Source organism: Ambystoma mexicanum, chromosome 2p, assembly GCF_040938575.1.
Source record: "Ambystoma mexicanum isolate Mex_15411 chromosome 2p, UKY_AmexF1_1, whole genome shotgun sequence".
In the NCBI taxonomy this organism is placed as follows: Eukaryota; Metazoa; Chordata; class Amphibia; order Caudata; family Ambystomatidae; genus Ambystoma; species Ambystoma mexicanum.
In genome coordinates this window covers 635,002,241-635,024,285 of record NC_090923.1, presented here as the reverse complement: position 1 = coordinate 635,024,285, position 22,045 = coordinate 635,002,241, and the positions used below count along the sequence as shown (strand labels likewise).

Genomic DNA, 22,045 nt, shown 5'->3' with positions numbered 1-22,045 from the left:
CCTACCATTACCACTCATCACCAGCGACATTCTCCAGTAACATCATAGACACAGTATCGGAGCAACCATCACCATACACCCCATCCACAACTACACGGAAACTGATACTCGCCAATGTCTGCTCAGCAATCAACCATGCAGCTGGCATCAATCACCTCACCAGACATGACTTGGATACCATCCTTTTAATTACGAGACCTGGATGATATCCACTACCACCCACATCTTAGATGTCCTCATCCCCAACGGCTACAGAATTCTACAACGAGAATGCCCAAAAAAGATCGGTAAATGCCTCACCATCATTTGCAAGGAATCATGCATATGTAGCCACGATTGCCTCCTTCAAAAACCTATCCTGCCGCTTCCGGCTCTCCAAAGGACACAGTAACGTATCACCAGATCTACAGAACAACTAAACCCAACACCTTCATCAAAGCCTTCGTGGACTTGGTCAACACCATGTCTTTCATGCCAACATCTTCCTTGGCTAATTCGAAATCCCTGGCAACCAAGTCAATAAAGAAAGCTCTCCACTGCCTACTCAACACACTGAACCTCACACAGCAAATGAAAGACCTAACTTACAGGAAAAGTAATATCTGCACCCTCATCACCACCCTGCCCACCCTCCATCACAACTCTCCTATTCCACTCAACTGGTCGGACCATCTGACAATCCCCTTTGAGATTAGTAATGCCACACCTCTCAAGAAAGCCCATTGAGACCAAGCAAAAAAGCCTTCAGATCCCTCAACAACTTCCCAGTGGAGGCTCTTGCGGGAGACCTCACCAAACTCCATCCCACATGGGCTGATCTACCTCTGACGTACCAGGATTGCAATTGGCTTCTCCAAGAACTCAACACCACCCTCACAAGCCACATTAACAGCCATGCCCCAGTAAAACTGTGCACCCTCAAATCTAGACCTTCCACACAGTGGTACACTCAAGGACTCAACCTCAACAAACGAACCATCATAAAACAAGAAAAGAATTGGCAACAATCCTGCAGCGCATCCTACCTTGCACTGCTCAAAGAACTCTGTGCTACAATCAGACGATTTGTCAACATTGCCAATTCCAACTACTATAAAAATGTGTCAACATTGCCAATACCAACTACTATAAAACCACCATAGCCAAGGCCAACAAAGAAAGCAGAGCCCTCTTCAAAACCATCAACCACTGCATAAACCCTCTACCAAACCCAAATGTAGCACATGCCATTGAAAGTCATCAACTCTTTCTTCAACAAGATCAACATGATCCGCCAACACAGACACCAATGCCACAACTGGCAGCACACTACACATCCCATCTTGCAAAACCACAATTACCTGGACAACTTTGAAGACACCATCAAAGACCTCACTGCCTCCTTAGCATCCCTCAAGGCCACATCTTAAGCGGACAACCTTCTCCCTGCCTCCGTACTCCAGACCATTCCGACTGAAACACTCCTCCATTACCCAACAATCATGAACAGCTCCCTAAGACAAGGCACCTTCCCCTCGACCCGCAAGACCGGGAAAATCCTCCAGCTTCTTAAGAAAACACTTGACCCGGACGATCTCAGTAACTACCACCCATCTTCCCTTCCTAAGGGAGATACTTGAGAAAGCAGTAGCCCCGCAACTCCTCCAACACATCGAAGCCAATAACCTCCTTCAGTCCTACAATCTGGCTTTAGACTGTCAGGTTTCCTTAATTACTGTCATCAGGTTTCCTTTAATTAGTGTTAGGCTCCCTTTAATTATTTCCCTTTATTTCTGTATGGGTTTGGCCTTCACCTTTTTAGACAGATTCCTGGCTCTGGCCCAAGGCAAGATGGAGTTTTACAATAGAACCCTTGATTGGCTAGAGAGAACTGCAGGACAACAATGAACGTTCTAAACTGTCACTCTCTGCCTTTCATCGTCATAACCCCAGCTAAGAGGACGTGTCTGTAGCTGCTCCTGCTGAAGTCTTGGGCCTAGTGGATTTGAACTTTCAAATCTTTGCAGTCGAGCGGCTACTTATGCGGGGTTGTTCAGGAGAAGAATTCAGGAAGTTCTTTTGGAGAAGAAAAAAATTCTTAAGCTAAGTGACTTTATTTGGATATGTAAATCTTTGCTCAGATTCATTAGAAACTTTAGGAGATTGTAAATGAAAATTCAAAAGAAGAACTGACGTTACTCTGTTTATAGTTCAACGTTTAATTTTTAAACGCGCGCGAGCAATGTTAGACTGTTACATGTGATCGTAGCGTGAGTAGAGACTGCTACGTGAGAACTACAGTGCGTGAATTCATTGCGCGTGTACGCGTGCGCGAGAAAAGACTGCTACGTGATTTCTACAGCGCGCGTGTTCCAGCGCGAGTTTTCAAAGCGCGTGTGTTCATAGCGCAGGTAGTCATAGTGCGAGTGCGGGTGCGCGAGAAAAGACTGCTACGCGATTTCTACAGCGCGTGTGTTCATAGCGCGGGTGTTTAAAGCGCATGTACGCGAGAGTAAGAAAAGACTGCTATGTGACTTTTTCAGCGCGTGTTTTATTAGCGCCTGTGTTCCTCAGCGCATGTTTTATTCTCTGGCGCGTGTTTTCTTCAACGCGTGTATTGCGTGGGTACATTTTTGCGCGTGTGTGCGAAAAGGTTTTCAACGGACTTGGAAAAGTTTGCAAGTTCTTCAAGAGACTATGGACTCTATTTATTAAGAAGAAAGAACAGGATTCATCCAAATCTTCTTAACTGGAACATTTAACAGTTTATAAGGCAAGAGTCAAGGTTCTTAAGTGTTCAATAATCAAAGGAGTTGCTGTTATTTTCAAGACCTTCAAAGCCACAAGAAAGGTAGAAATATTTTATCAGCTATTACTCCAATCTTCTCTAAGATCTAAAAAGAGAAGAACCAGGTATGATTCTTTACATTTTAGTTAAGGATATAAAGTTTTCATAATTTAAAGGTAGTAAAGTAATTTGAGGATTCTGTATGTTTTTATGTATTCACTGCAGGTTCCACATCAGCTAGTCAGAACGTCGCCAGCCTGGTGTTTCTTATGTTATCCACTTCCCCCTTTCCCTTTGGGGTGTAGTTAACAGAGCCGAGAATTATCGGGTTCTGAGGATTACACTTCAGGGGGATTGTCGGGGGTTCAGCAGCTTCCGCGGACACAGGATAACTCTCAGCCTGACAGAATGAAAGGCCTTTAACCTTAGTCCGCCTGAGCGGTCATGAACCCCGACGAGACCTCAATGGAGGCTTTAGGATCTTTAATCCGGGAGTTACGGGAAGAGTTAAAGATTTCTCATAGTGAGAATGCTTCACTTAGTCAAAAGGTGGATGATTTAAATGGAAAAGTGGCACAAATTCAGCAGATGGCAGCAAGGAGAGAGGATGAGATGGCTGGGGGTTCAGGTTCTCCACCTGTGTTAGTAAGGGAGGGAGGTGACCGGTTATCACATTTATTACGGCCCTCACATGCTAGTGAAGGAGTTAGAAGTTTAGTAATGCCGGTTCCTTTTGCGCCCCCTGAACGTTATCAAGGGGACTCTAAGAGGTTTATGGTGTTCTTAACTCAATGCGAGTTACATTTCATGAGTAGGCCTGAGATTCTTCCTACAGATACTTCCAAGGTAACTTTCATGTTGTCTTATCTCTCGGGGGAGGCTTCTGCTTGGGCGGGGTTGTTGGTGACTCAAAGGAGTGAAGTTTTGAGAAATTATTCTAGTTTCCTGGAAACTTTCAGAAAAATGTTTGACAGAAGGCAGATATCTTTGGAGGTGGATGGGGAGCTTTTAGAATTGAAACAAGGCAATAAAGAATTATTTGCTTACATTACTCAATTTAAGTGTCTGGTTTTAGAAAGCAGGTGGCCCGAGGATAAACAGGCCTCGTTGTGCTATCGAGGTCTTAGAGAGGCGTTAAAGGATGCTTTATCAGGAATTGTAGATCGGCCCTCTACTTGTGATGCTTTAATAGATTTAGATATTCAATTAGATTTTCGCTTGAGTGAAAGAAGAGCGGAACGGCGTCATAGTCAGAGTGATTCTAAGTCTCTAGTTAAAGTGGATAAACCTAAAGTGGATATGAAGATGAAAAGCAATGATTCACCTTCAAGGGCCCGGGGTCCTTTAACTAAAGAAGAAAGGGCTAGGAGAAGAGAAAATCATCTGTGTTTATATTGTGGAAGAAGTGGACATTTTTTAGGAAATTCTCCTTTCACACCAAAAAGAAATTCTACTTCAACTGGCAAGGTGCAGCAAATCGCCAACACTGCACAGACTGCTGTTCCTCATATCATAAATGGATTTATCCTTGTTTTTGGAGAGGGAGTTTAAGGGAAAGGGTCCAGATATGGAAGATTCAGGAGCCACTGGGAACTTCATGGATTGGGGTCTTGCTAAATCTTTGGGAATCCCCATTATTCAGAAGGAGGTTGTGGAGCAAGTTAGAGCAGTTGATGGGACTTCTCTTTCTTCAGGTCAAATTACTCACAGAACTAGTTTTTTAATTCTGGAGTTAACAGGAGGTCACAGTGAGAGGATATCTTTTGAGTTGATTGATGCCCCTTTGTTAAAGATGATTTTGGGGATGCCTTGGCTTACTCTGCATAATCCTTTGATTGGAGTGCTATGACAATTGACATGCAATCTGATTTCTGTAAAGAGAATTGTTTCTCAGGAAGGTCTATTGAGGGAGAGGTTAAACAGATAAATTCAGCGTCTTGTTTCTTGGCCGAGTTTGGAGTTGGAGGTCATGATGTTGGAGCAGTTGTTGGACAACTTCCACAATGTTATCAAGATTTTTGGGATGTTTTTGATGAGAAAGTAGCAGGAGAATTACCACCTCATAGAACTTTCGATTGTAAAATTGAGTTAGAGCCAGAAGCAATTTTGCCTAGTAGCAGAGTATATGCTCTCACAGAGAAAGACAATGACTATCTAAAAGAATATTTAACTGAGAATTTGGCCAAAGGTTTTAGTCGTCATTCTCAGTCTCCTGCAGCGTCACCTTTATTTTTTGTACCTAAACCAGATGAACCCTCCAAACGTGCATAGATTATCGAGCAGTTAATAGGGTCACAGTTAAAAACCAGTATCCTCTTCCTCTCATCTCAGAAATGCTTAATCAAATTCAGGGAGCCACCATTTTTACTAAATTAGATTTGAGGGGAGCTTACCATCTAGTGCGTGTGCAAGAAGGAGATGAATGGAAAACAGCGTTTAAGACCAGGTTCGGACTATATGAATATCAGGTGATGCCATTCAGACTATGCAACGCTCCAGCAGCCTTCCAATATTTTATTGACAAAGTTTTTAGAGAATTCGTGGATATTTTTGTAGTTGTCTATATAGACGACATTTTGACATGTTCGTCTGATTAACAGAGCCGAGAATTATCGGGTTCTGAGGATTACACTTCAGGGGGATTGTCGGGGGTTCAGCAGCTTCCGCGGACACAGGATAACTCTCAGCCTGACACAGACCCTTATGAAGCACATAAACTGCTACCATCAAGGTGATTGATGATGCCCTTAAAATCCTTGATGATGGCCATCCTTCCTCCCAGTCGTCCATCTCTCATCAGAATTTTAAACAGTAGACACCAGACACTCCTTGACAATAAACAATCACTGCATGGGGAAGAGAGAACAATAAGATAGTCCTCAACTGGTTCAAATCCTACCTTGCTAATCACCAACAGTTCATACAAATGGATTCTTGCAGATCACCAACTCTACCAATCACCTGTGGAGTCCTGCAAGGATCGTGTACTTCAACATCGACAGATACCTCACGTTCAAACAGCACATAGCAAGGATGACACCAAAGGGTTGGTACTAACTTTCTCTCCTGTTGAAAATCAAGCCCTTCATCCCAGAAAAAAACTTGGCTGTCCAAGCCTTGGTCCTCTCCCACCTGCATGTGGGCAATGTTCTTTTAGAAGGCCTTCCAGCAACTACCCTGGCAGCCCCAAGAAGTGTCCTGCACGCTACAGCAAGACTTCTTAAAGGACTCCACAAATTCAACCACATCACCCCGACCATCATCGAACAGCACTGGCTCTCGCTGCAAGCGTGTATCCTCTTCAAATCCTGCTGCATCATCTTCAAGGTTGTCACCCTGAAGTCCCCAAGTTACCTCACTGAGAAACTCAGCATCTCCAGAGGACAGTGATCCACCAGAAGTAAGGAAATGTGCAGACTTGAACTCTGATGGTGCAGGAAGGGAAGAACCAGAAGACCGGCCTTCTCTCCAAGACTATGGAACCTCCTCCCCGTCGGCATCAGACTCACCCCTACAATTCAGAAAAGAACTCAAGACCCACCTCTTTGAGAAATCACTCCACCTCAACGCCATCACATCGCCCCATGGTGCCACCCGGCTTGCTAGACGCTGCCCACCCCGATCCTCCCAGCCAGCTGGTACAGCTCTACCTCTTCCTCAGTGCCCCTCTGTATCCCCACCCCCCCGCTGTACATATGTTCTATTACTCTGAAAAGGGCTCCATTATGCATCTGTACTGTTGTATACCTCTGTTGCTTCTCGAAGCCAAGTCCACGCTCAAATAAGGATAAAAAACAATTGCCTCTTGTGCTATCCATGAAATTCTCCACTCTCATACTTCCAAATTAATGGTTTAAGTTTTGCTGAACTTAATGTTTGTCTATTATCACCCGTTGAGATGAGGGAGGGTGGAGGGGGATGGCTCCCCGCCAATCGGGAGGCTCAGAACGGGGCCTTTACCTCATGGTAAAGCCCCTGCTACAGGCCTCCTTGGAAGCAGGAGACCGACATCTTCCCCGCCAGGATTTGGGTAAATGGGCCCCTGCAAGACCCCTTCCCACACCACTCCCATCACCCTGTCTCCATTTCCACCACCTCACCCGACCTTATATTCCAATTCCGTCCCTGGGCCCACTCCCCTGACCCTATAAGAGGGATGTGCAGCAGCAAGGGGAAAAAGCTCCCCAAAAATGTGGTCTACTCCAGTGAGGGACAGAGGAGCTACCCTGAAACCCAACAAGGGGTGTGCTCTAGTGAGGTGAAGAGCCACACTGGACCCCAGAAAGGGGGTATGCTCCTGTGAGGAAAAGAGGCCTTTGGGACCAAAAGAAAGACCCCAGACCTAAGAGACGGGGAAGGGATATGTAACCAAAGAGCCTTGTAAACCCAGAAGAAGGGTGTGCTAGAGCAAAGAGAGTGAGCAGGGTACTATATCCCTAGGTGCAGACTAGTGAGCAGGACCTTTAGCCCTGTGAATGGAAGGGTGAGCAGGGAACCATATCCCTGAGTAAAATACAGAACAAGAGCCCCAATGAATGGGAGGACTTTTGGGACACTTGGCAAAAGGAGGAAGCCATAAACTCCAAGAGAGGACTTGTGGTCCCCAAGTGATGAAGACGAAATGCTAGAATGGCTTAAAACCGGAGAACTTCCAGTCTAGATCTTTGTAAATGCCTTTTGGCTTGCGGTCTGATTTAGAAACCAGAGTTTAAGGACTACAACATTAACGTTAGAAGTAGAACCATCCTGAAATAATTTCCATGCAATAGTGCAATGTTTTACTTTGGTTTAATAAAACCCTCTCCCAATTCTGGGGTCAGTAGTTGTTTTCTCCTCAGCCATGCTGGACCAGTGCACCAGATGCAGCCCGACATCTGTTCTTCCCGTTAGCTCTGGGGTGTTGAAAAGTGATATTGTTGCAGGTGGCGCCTAATGCATAGCCAATAAATAAATCAAGTAATAGAGTTTAAGCGCATAGAATTTCAAATTGCTGGGGCCTGCTTACTTCCCTTAATCTGGGGAATTCCGAATTGGTGTTGCCATAAAGGTTTTAAATGGGAAATATGTAATTTGAGTGGTAAGGTGTTGCATTGCACTTTTTTGGCTCAGTAAGGGGCAGTAGTATTGCTTGTGTGAGAAAGGGTTGCATGGGCTACAAGTTCTTTACCCACTGTCTGGTGTACTTCATCTCCATTCGCTGGGAGCATGTCCAGTGGTTCCATTTAAAGCATGGCATTGCTCCCAATTAAGTTGTGAGGGGGGGGGCTTCTCCTGCCACCTTAAGTGGCCTTGGGACGTCGTGTTTGAGAATATCCTGACTCAAAACCACCAACATCCCCGATCTTCCCTTAAAGCAGAAGTGGGGTTTCATTTAAAGTAACATAGCATGATTGTTGGATTTTGGAGATATGGGAGAGGGACTCTCCTATAACCTTCCAAAGCATCTATGGATCCTTGTAAACCCCAGGTAAGGTTAAAACGCACAGCAGGTGCCATCCTTTGGCCCCCCAATAGTATGACGTTTCCCTGTAAGCAGTCCCGAAATGTGGCTTAGCTTTGTTAAAAAACCAGTAAATTCTATACTAAATATCCTTTTACTGACTGTAGGGAACACTCCCACCTACTTGCACGTGAACATTGAGTGGGTCTCCTTTCCGTGACTGCCTGTGGATCTGTGAAGAATGCCGTGACCGCTGAGCGCAGGCTGCATCGGGTTGGACGAGGAAGAGACCTTTGGAGCTGGAAACTCTCATCAGGCAATGCTCTTTCTGCTAACCTGGGAAGTCGCAGGAGGCCCTGCGTTTGTTGGCAGGGACAGATCTCCTACTGGGGTGAGGATAAAGCGAGCGGACCGAGGCTTCCCAGCACTGTGCTGGGAGATGGACTATAGGTTCCAGTGCATCTCCTCCGAGCTGACTAAGCCTCCTCTGCGTGCTGGGTTAATTGTAGAGCCAAGGCAGAGATACTGAAGGCCTGCTAAAATATAAGCAGTATGTTTAAGTAATCCCACCATGGGTTTATATAGTTGTGGTTGAGAAGGCTTAAAATTGTTTAGCACGGTGAATGAGTGTCCTTCAATGTTGCTGTGGCGGAGACATTACATACTGGATAGAGGGATTAGAGATTACAAATTATAGCCCATGACAATATTGCTGGCTTCCTCCGCATTATTGTGGTTTGGCCTTACTGCAGCTACAAATAAGTAATCCTACCTGCGCATTAGGGACATTTTAAATTGTCTACACACCTAGATCTTGACAGTCATTCCTAGTTCATAAAGGTGCCTGAACCTTGTCAATCAACGGCAACAACTCAAGGAAACATAAATTAGGACAGGATGGATATATATACTAAATATTTGACTAAGACTGGAACCTCATCTACTCTCGTGTCTAAAAGAGAGCTGTAGTCTGTATGTGACGTGTTGTATTCAACTGTAGATATCACAGCATGCAAGATGAATTTGCCTCAAAAACAAATCTATATGACATCACAGCTACAAATGGCTCGAACATAAAAGACAAGCGTGGAGCGACGCACATCATTACACGGGGTGGGGGGGTGAGAGGCACACATTGAACAAAAAGGCTGTTTGGAAAATGGGACACTTCAAATGATGCGAAGAACTGGGAGTGAGGAACCTCAGCGATGTGGTCCAGGACAGGGCGCTCATCCCGAAACTGCAAGACACATTTGGAGTGCCGGGGAGGGACTACTATAAATAGATGCAGTTAACCCATGCAATGAGGTCTCAGTTCCCTGCTCTGGGTGAGATACCTACATGCTCTCACATAGAGGCAAACTTCTTCCCCCGAACGCATGCCCGCAAAAGGTCACATCAACCTTATACCAGGTACTAACTGCCTTCAGATCTCCATAATTGTCCCGGCTCAGAGGCAGGCGAGAAGGGGAGGTGGGGATACTAGATTCAGAAGAATGGGTCGAAGCACTTATATTCCCCACGAGAAATTGGGATGGCTGCCAGGTTACGCCCGATTCAATACACAATATTCCATAGGGTATATTACTCGCAAACATCACTAGTGCGATGGGGTGAGACAGACCAAGATAACTGTTTGAGGTGCGGGAGAAGTGGGAGTACTTTTTTTCTACACCCTGTGGGAATGTGCAATGTTTTGTGGGAAACGTATTCAGAAGTTGTCGGCAACCATTGGGTCAGAGGTCCCCTGTGTTCCTTAACTGGCTATACTTGGAATCTAGGGGGAAGCTGGGTTCACGAGACATGAAGGGGTTTGTCCACTGCACTAGGACTGTAAAAAAAAAAATAATTAAAAAAAAATCATTGCACCAATGTGGAGGTCTGCGGATCGCCCACGACTCAGCCAAAGGATATCTGAAATGGATAGATGCAGGTCTCTCGAACGGCATATCCATGCCAGAGGTTCCCCACAGAAATTTCAAAAGGTGTGGGGCACATGGGTTGGGGAGGTTTACTGACAGGTGAGAGTTGAGAGGCGTGTCCCACCCCAGGTTAGCCGCAGTGGACTATGCTTTTATGATCACTTTTACAATATTGTATACGATTCCCGTGTATACGTGATTGATGAACCAATGCCGACATGGCCAAGTGTTTTTCTGTAATGTTACAAAATACAAATGGCTCAAAGAAGTTGTGGTTCAAGAAGGAGAGCGCGACAATAACGGCAGTAGGGAATAGAGTGGTATATCGCTGAAGACAATAACTAACCTCCAGGGCCCAGTAGCTGACCAGTCTAGAGACCTAAACCAAAACGAGGTTTTGGAATTGCATTCCACCAAATTCCCTTTTCATACCGGGCAGTGCCGCAGAACATAGTCAAGGTAAATACAGACGTTTTTGTTGAGGATTTACCGAAAACAAATCAATGGCCCTACACTCTTTCCATACTTCTTGGTTGAGAGGATGCACTAATCTCTGCTGCCAAGATCATCAGAATCCTGAATTACAAACACAGATATGCTCCTGTAGAGTGACAGGGAAGAGTGAGCTTCCCAAATTCCAGCAAGGCCCTTCTAGATGCAAATTTCTCTGAAGCTGCTTAGGTAGAGTGCACAACATTTACAAGGGCTAAAACGTTAGAGAACAGAATATCACATACATTATGTTTTTTCCAGCTACGCTTTGCTTTCAAAGCAATGACGAGCCTTCTCTTTTCACCATCCCAGAACAGGCCGTATCCTTACACCAATCACAGGAAGGTGATCTCCAAACCATGTTCCTCAGCAAGCATACTGACTCTTGTACCCTATGAATGAAGTGACCTAATGCTCTAGTCTTTCTTGAGATAAGCACATGAATAATTGACAAAACTATGTATATGCTAGTTTATAGAGTATGTTTGATGGGATTGAATACACTGAAAAGGTTGGGGATGCAGCCAGAGTAGGTAGAGGTTGCTTTGTTTTTTTTTAGATCTTAAAAGTTTAAAATGTACTTGGCACCTACAATACATGGTAAAGCATTTCTTGATGGACACTATATAAAAGGTTTATAATAGTCTTTCATTTAGGGATGAAACGATTTAAGATCTTAACCTGGGGAAAGTGCATCAAAGTGATCTTTGCAACCTCATTTCCCTCTATAAAACGACATGCTCTTTGTTCAACGTCTCGGTTTCTTCTTCTTCTACTGTTCCACCTTATGCACCTTCTCAGTTTCGTTCTTTTCAACTTCTGGCCCCTAAACTTTAGAATGCGTTACCTTTTTATGTACATTCCTCTCCTACTCGTTCACATTTAAAAAATGATTAAAAGCACACTTACTAGCATAGGCTTTTTATTCATATTTATTTTTTGAATCAATACAGTCATTGTTGAATTATCCACTGAAAGATTGATATGTTGGAAGTTGCAGGAATTTGGCAATAATTTCAAAGAATGTAAGCTAGTTTCACACCTAGAGCGACGTGGCACAAACATCATTCTGCTTCAAGAGACCAATGTGATGGGCAAAGTAGGAGAGTTTCGCCAGGCATTCCCTTCTTACGGCCCCCCACCCCCATCTCTCTGCATCATTTCCTAAACTTCTGCAGTATTAAAGCAATTCCACATCATCAAGCAAGTATGCGATACTACATGGGAAATTGCAAGATTGTGAAATATTACTTTACTCTTACGGGCAAACCAAGATGTGCCCGATTTGTATAGATCACTTCTTAACAGTATAACAACATTTAGCTATGTTCCTGCTATCCAAGGTGGGAACATGAACATGATATTGGAGGTCTCCCACTTGATCGTAGCAGCGATGTCCCCTAGACCATTTTCAAGGGCAGCCCGTACTTAATTGAAAATGTGAATGTGCAAGATTTAGTTGATGTGTGGAGGATGCTTTATCCGCATAGTCATACGTTTACTCCTTGGCGCATTGCATGCCATTTCTTTGTTATCAGATTCAGAGTGTTCAATACTTCCGACCACTTTCCTTTTGTTTGAAATCTGCATGTTGACACTGAACTACACCATAAACTACCTTTGTGTTTCAAACCTGCTATACTACTTAAATGCAGAGGTTTATGACAAAATGAAGATGTACTTCGAAATGAAGGCTCAGTGTAGACAGTAGGTGCTCTCTAACACACCATTAAAGTACTCATACGAAGAATGGGTATTATCAGACGAGTGTGATGTCCTTCAGTGTATACGTAGAGGCATAGAAATTAAACAAACTGATACCCCTAGTGGCACAATATGCATACCATGCATCCTCGTGTTTGATGCTCAAAATTCTTTCAGCACTCCATACTTTTCACAGAGCTGAAGGGGAAGTAAAATACTTTGCTGTTATTACTATGGCAAGGCCCTATGGAAAGGTCGACAGGTCACTAGCATGCTTGATTATACATTTAAGGGGCTGAAATGTAATATCGGCAGTTCATAACAGGGAAGGTAATGGGTCTACTAAAGCTTTTTTGTTTTAGTCATCTCTTTATAGAGAGAATGTCATTAAAGCTGATCAGCCTTCCTTGATACCCTCCCGATATCAGTGATGCCCACCTAGTCCCCCCCTCCCCGAGATAACGGCACAACCAGAATAGCTTCTCGCAATTGAGAAACTCCTCTGTGTAAGGTTTATCGCCCTAATGGCAAGGTCACTAGGGTCAGATGTTAGGTACCAGAGTTTTGCAAGGAATTTACGGTTTATTGGCCAACTATCTGTTGAAAATGTGGGTAGAGGCACTTGTAATGGGATCACTGCAATCTTCACTTAGTGAAATGGTCATTACCTGGCTCCTAAAATCTAAAACAGGAAGGCTGCTGGTCTTCGCCCACTTTCTCTTATTAATGTAGGTGTCGTTTTGTTTGCTGCTAGAGCATTGCCCACCCGCTTTTTATCGTTTATACCCCAATCCTAGGCAGAATTCATACTTAGTTGCTCAATGCCACTTAACCGACATCGATTGGTTCACGTGTGAAAAGATGGAACACAGTACTGACGCCATAGCTGTCACTATGGATGCGGAAAGGGAATTTGGTTCAGTCCCAGTGATGGGGCAATGTGGATTTGGACCTCATTTGAGAAATTGCATTGGATTATGAGAAATTGCATTACATTACTGTCCAATGAATCCAGAGCGAGAGTGTGCATAAAACGTTCTCTCACATTGTTCTTAAAGCTGGAATAGGGTACCAAGTAGCGATGCCACCGGTCACAACTGTTATTTGCTTTGGTGATACAGCCACTGGCAGAGAAAATTAAATCATAACATTCGCATAGTGGGTTGGATCCACCGAGATTATTGTATGGGGACAATTGCCTACTGTACAAAAGGGATCTATCGTTATTTTGGTTTACATTCTTGCCTCTGCATTTATTGGACTTATTCTGAATGATTCCTGCTCACTGCAGCCGCATAAGCAAACAAACCTACAGAGGATTTGCTGAGTCCAGACTCCATTACCCATCTGTGGGTTACGTAGCTAGTTTACAAGATCCATCATTTACCGATAAGCTAGGGGCGTACCTTACCAAACTTGTACTTAAGACTGCAGAAGTGGATCACAATCCCAATGTCCATGATGGGTAGGATTTCACTATTACAAACGATTATTCTGCCTAGGCTACTTTATTATTTTCGAGACATCCCAATTTGGTTGAGATACAAGTTCTTTACTGGATTTAACTATATGTTCTTGAAGATCATTTGAGTTCCCAGAGCGGTCCAGATAAAATGGTTAGAATGGCCACGCCTTATGCTTAGGTTGGAGTCTAGTGAGCTATCATACTTAGTCTCACATGCTCTGTTCTACTCCTTTTGTAGAACACTGGATAGGATACTTCCTGATGGGAGACTCGCACAAGGCCAGTTAGATTTGCGAGCAGGAGTGCTCAGTTTACAATATGCAGGTTCATGCTCATTTGATCCTCTCAGGGCGTCACTAGATGCTTGGCGAAGAACGGATTGCATATTAAATCTTACTGGGCCTTACAAAAAAGGATATATTCCACTGGGGGCACCCAGATATTACCCCCACTTTGGGCAAAGTGCTTGGCAAGAGGCTCGGATACACACACTGGGTGATCTATTCCCAGAGGCCTCATTTTTCTGTCTGTACTTGGCTCAGAATCAAGTGTGAGGGCAGGTAAGGGTGAAGGGGGATTAACGGATGAACAATGACAAAATATCTATACACTTAAAGGAGGTTACTCAAATCTTTGTCTATAGAATTGAAAGTGCTCCATATATTATAGCTAAATCAAAGTGGTTTAATTCAAACCAGTTTTCCCCAGCTTTGGATCTGAGGATAGCTGCAAAGTATACAGTCTTGTTCTCCCTTGGCTGAATTCTGGAAATAGGTTTGTGGACACAAGGTCGACCATTACAGATATTCCGTAAGAGGCTCCTGCGTGTGGCCCCCTTGTTGCACTGAGACCAATTTCCATTGTTAAAACGAGAATTGTGAACCTTGGTTTTCTGATGTCAATGCGATGTGTTCAAGAAATAAAAGCAGAACGTGGCACCATTGGTTGGTATATGGTTCTGGGACCAGATTTGGGTCAATAACAAAGCTGTGTACTCCTCTCTTGTAACTCTAGGTTGTCAGACAAATTATATTTGAATAGACTTGAGAGCCTATCTGAGAGCTCCCATGGAGGGCAGAACGCACATTAGTAAATGCTGGTTCCATCATTAGTCCTAGATTGAGCTCGTCTCAGTTTACTTTTAATTAATGTTTGTCAAATCTTGAGATGTGACATGTACAGTCTATTATGCTTCTGATAACTGTTTTTTTTGGTTGCCAAGTTCATAAGTGAAATTGCAAAATGCAGTCAATTACTCTCAAATTCACGCCTTCCAGCTCACCATATGGGATAATTTGTAGTATAATCTGGAGTCCCTCCGTTCTGTCCACCCATACCTGAAAAGTAGAAGGAAGAAAAGGTTAGCAGAATGCTGCTCGCTGGTAGACATCACTGCAATTCAATACTCTTCACGTCCTTGGATAGCTGCAAACCCTTCACAAGCACAGCTCCCAGAGAGATCGCTAACTCAACAGGCTAGCACTACAAATCTGTGTGCACTGCTACTTATTTCCCCATTGTGTATTTTCTGCAACTACTTTCTTACATGCCAAGATTATACTCCAATATCCAAAAAGCAAATATCGCTGCTACTCCTGATTTGATTACACCGTTTTAAAACAAATGCAAGTGTTACTGATGGCATGCACTGTAGGTTTGACAGTTGTGATCATATATAGCAAGCTTATTCTATTGGAATGAATTTGAGCAACAACATGCTGGAATACGAATTACATGACGTTTGACCTTTCATGCCCACTCGCTTTCAGCTATGTTTATCCATCGGGTTATACGCACAGGCGTTATACCCAAGGCATATCTCAAATGTCCCCCTTGGGGGAACCTCGTGTGGCTCCACCTATGGGTATGGAAAAACATGCCCCCAGAATCAAGCGACCTGCTGGAAATAACCCTTACTAAATAAACAACTTTCCAACTCCATGTGGGCATGTATTTCAAAAAATGTAAACAATACGGTGTCGGTTACAACTATTGTCATATCCGGAATCTGAAGCTTAGGTGTGGTTCTTGAAACAGAAAGTTTGGCGTTTCATCAATCTATATTACAACAGACTGCAACTGAATGTCAGTGCTCCCATTCCCCAATTAAATGTACTGTCCGTGGTTTGGTAGCCTATAAAAACTTCATAACACCTCCTCTACCTGGCAGCCACCCTCAAACCTGCAACTAAGGTCATTACCTTCCTTAAGCTCAACTACACCCTGACTGGCACAGTCAACACCCACGCACCACTGAAATCCTCCAAACTGTGGCAAGTCTTACAACTCCCCAAACCGTGTGCTGAAAAACCCCAAAACAGAAATCCTACAACACCTCAGTTCAGCAAGCAGGAACCATGTAAAGTCAGCCACTACTCACCACTGTTTCCTGACCATTTGTAAGGCACCCAACAAAAGCAAAGACCTCAATATGTAGAGCTGGCAGAGGGTTGGTGCACTGTTTGACAAATACACCAAAAACAAATCCTTCATAGGTACAACGAGATGAGGAACCCTATTGGCTGTTTTAACCTTGAAACACATTGTGTATAGGCGCATTTTAAATACCCAATAAATAAATAAGCTATCAAGATCAAGAATACTTGACCGTTAAGATTGGTTGCAGTGGAAAAAGGGTAATTCCCTGAAGAACTTTAGGAAGGTGAACGTTGAAGTGGGTGTTGAAGGAAATACGGTGGTTCAAGAATCATTCCACCCTGCCGCCTCTGCTCCAGATTGATGCCAAGGCACCCGAGGATCATTTAAGTCTCAATGAGACCAAAGGAATCCTATTGTCAGGCCTAATGGTGACATGGAATGGATGTGGCGAATAAGATACTTGCAAAACCTTGTCAGATTTGTAATTAGAGAGAGTGCTTCAAGTCAGGCAAGAGCGTTAGACTACATCCACTCCCAAAAAGGCCCAGAAGAGGAGTCTAGGGCTGCACACAATGAATTCCATTTTGGTAACCTGGACGGAACTAAGATTTTCAGTAGCACTCATTGATTTTTACTGGAAATGGTCAGACGTGGAAGTGAAGAAACATGTTAGCACAAAATTGCTGTTTAAGTGCGAGTGTTTTGGAGTGAGAGACTTCCCAGTAAACTCATAATAGACAATGTAGTTCAGGTAGTCGAGAGAAATTGAGACATTTCTGTCTAGTAATGTTATTAGTCACAGTAGGACCGCATGAGATTATCACCAAGCTAATGCTGGAAATGAAAGGTTCAATATGACATCATTGAATGGGTTTGGTATCAGAAGTGGGAGCCTACTGGTTGGCTCCTCATTAAAACTACTGGTCTGGTTTCTTTTGTAGACAGGAAATAAACCATATTCCAAGCTTTGCCCTAGTTGGATAGATTGTACAAGTCTGGTCATTGTCCCAGGTGTGGGTTTGAGGGGAAAGATTGAACATCTCCAAATTAGTGGTAATGCACAGTATGCTGCTAGGTTTGTGTTGGATGAAATAAAATGACAGGTGGGTTAGAATACTCCCTCGGCACGTCACAAGCGGTATTGGAGAATGGGGGGGTTATTGTTCTTAGAAACAGTCAGTGTGCAGTCACAAGCAGCAAAAAAGTTAATGATTGCTCAAACAGGTATAATCCCCAGGCTGTGTGTTGTTAATTGTAGGTTGTGACCAAAAAATAAATCTGTAAAAGAAGAGATGTGTGTAGTCTCCTGTCTACTGTATGCAGATGATTTAGTTATCCTAGACCAAACAGCCATCGGACTGCAGAGACAACTAACTGCTTGAACAACGACGCCATGATAAATGACCTTCAAATTAACACTGCAAAAATAAAAACCCTAATTAAGTAGGGACAGCCTGCTAGGAAAAGCATGTTTAGATGGTTTTGGGGTCTGAGGAGATTAATGGCGTCAACTCCTTTAAATATCTAGGAAATCACATCTCGAGCAGTACGGTGGAAACACATTTTTGGTTAGCACTAAAGGGGAATGTCATTGGCTTGTCAAGCCAGGCTCCGATTATGAAGCGCAGATACTGTCGGTACCCATCATCTACAAGGCAAATGTGGTCCCAGTGCTAATTTACAGACCAGAGGCCCTGCTTAGGTTGCCTAAAAAGCACTGGGTTCTCTTGGAGGAGACCTTCTGGAAACTGGTACTGGGTCTCCCAATAACAGTAACAATCCAGGTAATCGGACGATAGCTGTGTTTGGGCTCCCTGAAAGCAGCAGCCGACTGGAAACCTCTAAATCTTTTCGGTAAATGTATGGATGAGAACTTGCCCCCAATCCTGTCCATCATAAGATCAGAGCTGTTGAAGGAAGATGAAAGTGACCTTGCTACGTGGAGAGCAGACTGTAAAACCAGGTTAGACTATGTAGGTATCTCAGTGGAAGACCTTTGTTGGAACCCGGCGAAGGCCAAGAAGAAGCTGCAGACCCTAGACTGGATAACCACAAAAAAGACCAGGCAAACAAGTACAGACTCTTTAACAATTTAGTGAAAGAATCTAGATGTAGGGGTAACCTACTAGATTACCTGAAGATGTTCCCGGATTCCATCTTTCTGTGCCAGCTGTATGAGGATCAGACTGAACCTATTTAAAACTATGGAAATCCTGTCAGCTAGAACTGCCACGAGTTCAAAGGCCCTATGTTGTAGGTTTTGCAAAAACACTGACATGGCTGAAACCCTTCCTCATTCGTTCATTGACTCTACGGCCCCAACACTTACAAGGACAGGACATTTTGGATGCTTCCTCAAAGGTTACAGATCACTAGTAGCAGCAGCAGAGTGGTGGTCCATGTTGCTGAGAAGGGAAGGTTTCAGGACTCTGCCTGACGACGGACTAGTGAGGGCACCAAACTAAAAACTTGGGGACCCTGGAAGAGAGTTTCCCCATAAAGGCCCAGTTTCTTTTTGTTTGGGAAAACAAGGCCATTTTTGCTTATTTATAAACTAGAAGCAAATAAAAAAAATTAAAAGTGTGTTGAGTCCTTAACTACACCTCTCTTGCTTTCCTTTCTTCCCATGTCTCCATCCCCATTGTCTCCCCCAAGTCCCTCCTCCTACATCCTACCAACATTGTTTCTTTTCCCTGCCTCCATTGCTGTGGTCATCTCCCAGTAATGTCATTAGGTTTCACCGATATCAGGGAACCCATTTGTAGTGGAACCTGAGCTGCTTGGTGGATCCATTTTGAGCAATTCAATTATACTGGAGTTCAGGATGTGCATCAGACCACAAGATTTTCAGAGTATCGATGCCTTTCCCATCTTGGACACCTGCATTCTTGTCCCCCTTGACCTCTACACCACCTTAGACAACAAATCATTACTGAAATTCTTGGACACATTTGTGTGTTTTGACAAATCTTTTCTGCTATGGTTTGCCTCTTACCTCATGGACAATCACTAGGGTGCCCGGATGGGTGTTGATATTATGCAGAGTCATCCCTCATAACCCCTAATGTCCAACAGAGGTGAAGCCCGTCACCAGTCCTCTTCCGGCAACAAAGTGACGGGGTGAAATCCTTGCTGATGGCAATACAGAAAAATATGCAGATGACACAGAGTTCTATAAAGTTCAACTGTGCCAGCGATATCCATCGACTGAGACTACTTCACCTGACAGACATGGATGTCTTACTTAAAGCTAAGTAATTCTGATTGCGTACTCCACCAAGCTCGCACAAGTGCAAAACTTGCTGACAGAAATGAAGCGCCATTGATTCAACCTCGACCCCATTCCCAGAGGACAGCCACTTGCATTCATCAAAAACCGAAACTTCGCTTTCATTGGCTTAATCCGAGAAGAATACCCAAACTACCTGGTACCATGACTGCCCTTGCTCCTACCAATGTTTGCTGGCCTAATGTATTTGAAATACCTTATACCAGCTTGCTTTACTTCAGTCAAGCTATTGTGCGTATAAGTATAATTAAAAAACAATGAGCCAATATTACGCAAGTGGCTTGAAAACTGCAGTCCAGGAGGAACAGCCTCACCTCTCGCGTTTCTCCGGCAAATTTATGCCAAGAGGGAGGCAGCAGCTGGGAGCTCACAAGCACAGAATGAGTATAGAAGAGGACCATCTTGATTCCAATAGGAATCACTAAAAGCAGAAGCAAAAACTCCCAATCACCAAGTTACAAATATAAGCAGAGGCAACACAGTCAAAATAATTAAACAATGCGCCAATATTGCTCAAGTGAGTGGCTTTACAACGGCAGTCCACGAGAAACAGCCTTACCTCTCAGTTTAGTGTGCATTCGGCATAGTAGATTAGATCTTTTGCCCATAATAACGAACAGAGGAGCTGTTCGGTATTATGGGCTTGGGTGGTTGAGGGGGGGAGGGGTGTCCGCTGCATACATTAAAGTCAGTGCGGGGGACAAATGGGCGAAATCCCAAAACATCAAATTACAAAATACGGGCAAGTGGGCTCCGTGATTCTGTAATTCGATCTTTTGGTATACTTTTTTTTTTAACGTACATGCATCTTGATTACTCCTACTCGTCACAGTACTGATGTCCCTCCTCAACCTCCCACATTGGTAAGGATCCATGTCTCGGCAAAGTAAATAAAAACTGAGGATGATGAGTAAGGGGGGGGGGGGGTCCATAAGAACAGTCTTGGAAAATGGAGTTCCTGGTGGGAGGACAAGCCTCATAGGCAAGTATTATGGCAAAGGGTAGGACTAGGAGAAATTAGGATTACCAATAAATAATCCAACCATTACTGGTAAGTAATGAGGCCACTGTCTTGTGCTTCCAGCCATTGACAAGCATACATGTTAGGTTTTGTACCACACCAGCCTCTAGTTCGGAAAGTGGCATATTGTCTCCCTGCTCAGGGGGAGCTGGCGGGTGGTCTGTAGAGGAAAGGGCAACAAGCGAGAGGATGGAGAAGCAGCATTAGGATAGAGACACAAAGGCTAAAAACTGGAAAGCTACAATGAGGTTGAGGGAGAGATGCTTATGAGTGTCCTTGAAGCGTGGAAGCTAGGTCATGTTTTACGTGTCCCCTTGAAAACCCCAGAGATAATCTTGGAATACCAAGGACAACTGGCAGAAAGAATAGGTGGGTTTTCAAAGGGAAACACGAACAACATAAATAAAAAACGGGGGTTGGGGGCAGGATTAACCAAACCTTCCAAAAGCCATAAACACCTAGCCACCAGATGAGGACAACCTCACTAATGAGAACTGCGCGAAGACTGACTTGAAATGATAGAGATGTGAAAGTTATTACAGAACAAGCTACAATTATAGAACTGTGGGCATTTTCTACATGTTGCAAGCAGGCCAAAAATGACCAAAGAGATTCCGAGAGAACCTGAAAGGGACATCAACTGCCTCTCTACCGTCGCGGATGGAAATTAAAAAATAACACTGCTCCACTAAATTGGCAGATTATCCAACATGAACGATGAAGAAATCAAATTCGAGAAACTTGTGATTTTTGCAAAGTTGTGCACCTCAAACATACATTAAAGGGTGCGTTTTTTAAAGGCTGCCCGTCATTATTCTAGACACAGTAACCAATTATGGCACTGGGGTTGTTGACAGATTAATGGTCATTGTTGAGAAATACTACGACCCCTCCAGTTGTAAACCCTCGAGGACGGCTACTTTCATAATATATTTGCTAAGCCATATGCTCTGCCTCACCTTGTCGGTAGTACATGTTGTTGACGGTGGAACCGTACACCCTCCAAGCAAGGTGAATAGCCAGCAGACCGAGTAACAGCCAGCCCAGCAGCAGCTTGAAGATGGCTACTCTCATATCGTTCTGGCCCCAATCATGTAAGAACTCAGAACCAAGCGATGAGAGATATTCCATCAGCTGTGAGCCCAACTCGAAATCCCATGGCTCCTCCATGGCCAGCACAGCAGCATCGACTGTCAACCCAGCACTCCCAGCCAGTTGCTAGTACGGTAGCGACTAGTTCCCATCCGAGAAAAGGACCATAGCAACGGCCCGCCCACTCTTCATCACGTGGTCTGTGATGTCATCCCTGCGATTTCCGTCGGAGCAATGAAGCGGTTCCGGGGCACTTTCTTGCTCGGGATGCAGCGGGATTCGGGAATCCCGTTGGTACAAGGGCACTGAATGCCTTCGGCTTGTATTGGGCATTTTATTTTGAATACCGGAACGTTTCTATGAGATCCTGGAGCGTCGGACTTCGTCTTGTCTGGGCAAGGCTCAGGCTGCAGAAGCAGCTGCAATCCGTGTGCTGTTGGCTGGCTGCAAATACAATTAGCATTTTCTTTCGAG

At 44.1% G+C, this 22,045-nt stretch overlaps 1 protein-coding gene across 1 annotated transcript in view; it reads right to left on the bottom strand.

The window, feature by feature from the left end:
• TCTA (T cell leukemia translocation altered) overlaps positions 1-21,756 on the bottom strand; it is an 80,812-nt gene extending 59,056 nt beyond the window's left edge. Inside the window, exons 1-2 of the mRNA XM_069644167.1 lie at positions 21,439-21,756; positions 15,073-15,127 (exon numbers count right to left, since the gene is read on the bottom strand). Coding sequence (XP_069500268.1) covers positions 15,073-15,127; positions 21,439-21,649 — 266 coding nt within the window. The 5' untranslated portion in view covers positions 21,650-21,756. The remainder of the gene's footprint in view (positions 1-15,072; positions 15,128-21,438) is intronic.
• Positions 21,757-22,045: the final 289 nt, after the last annotated feature.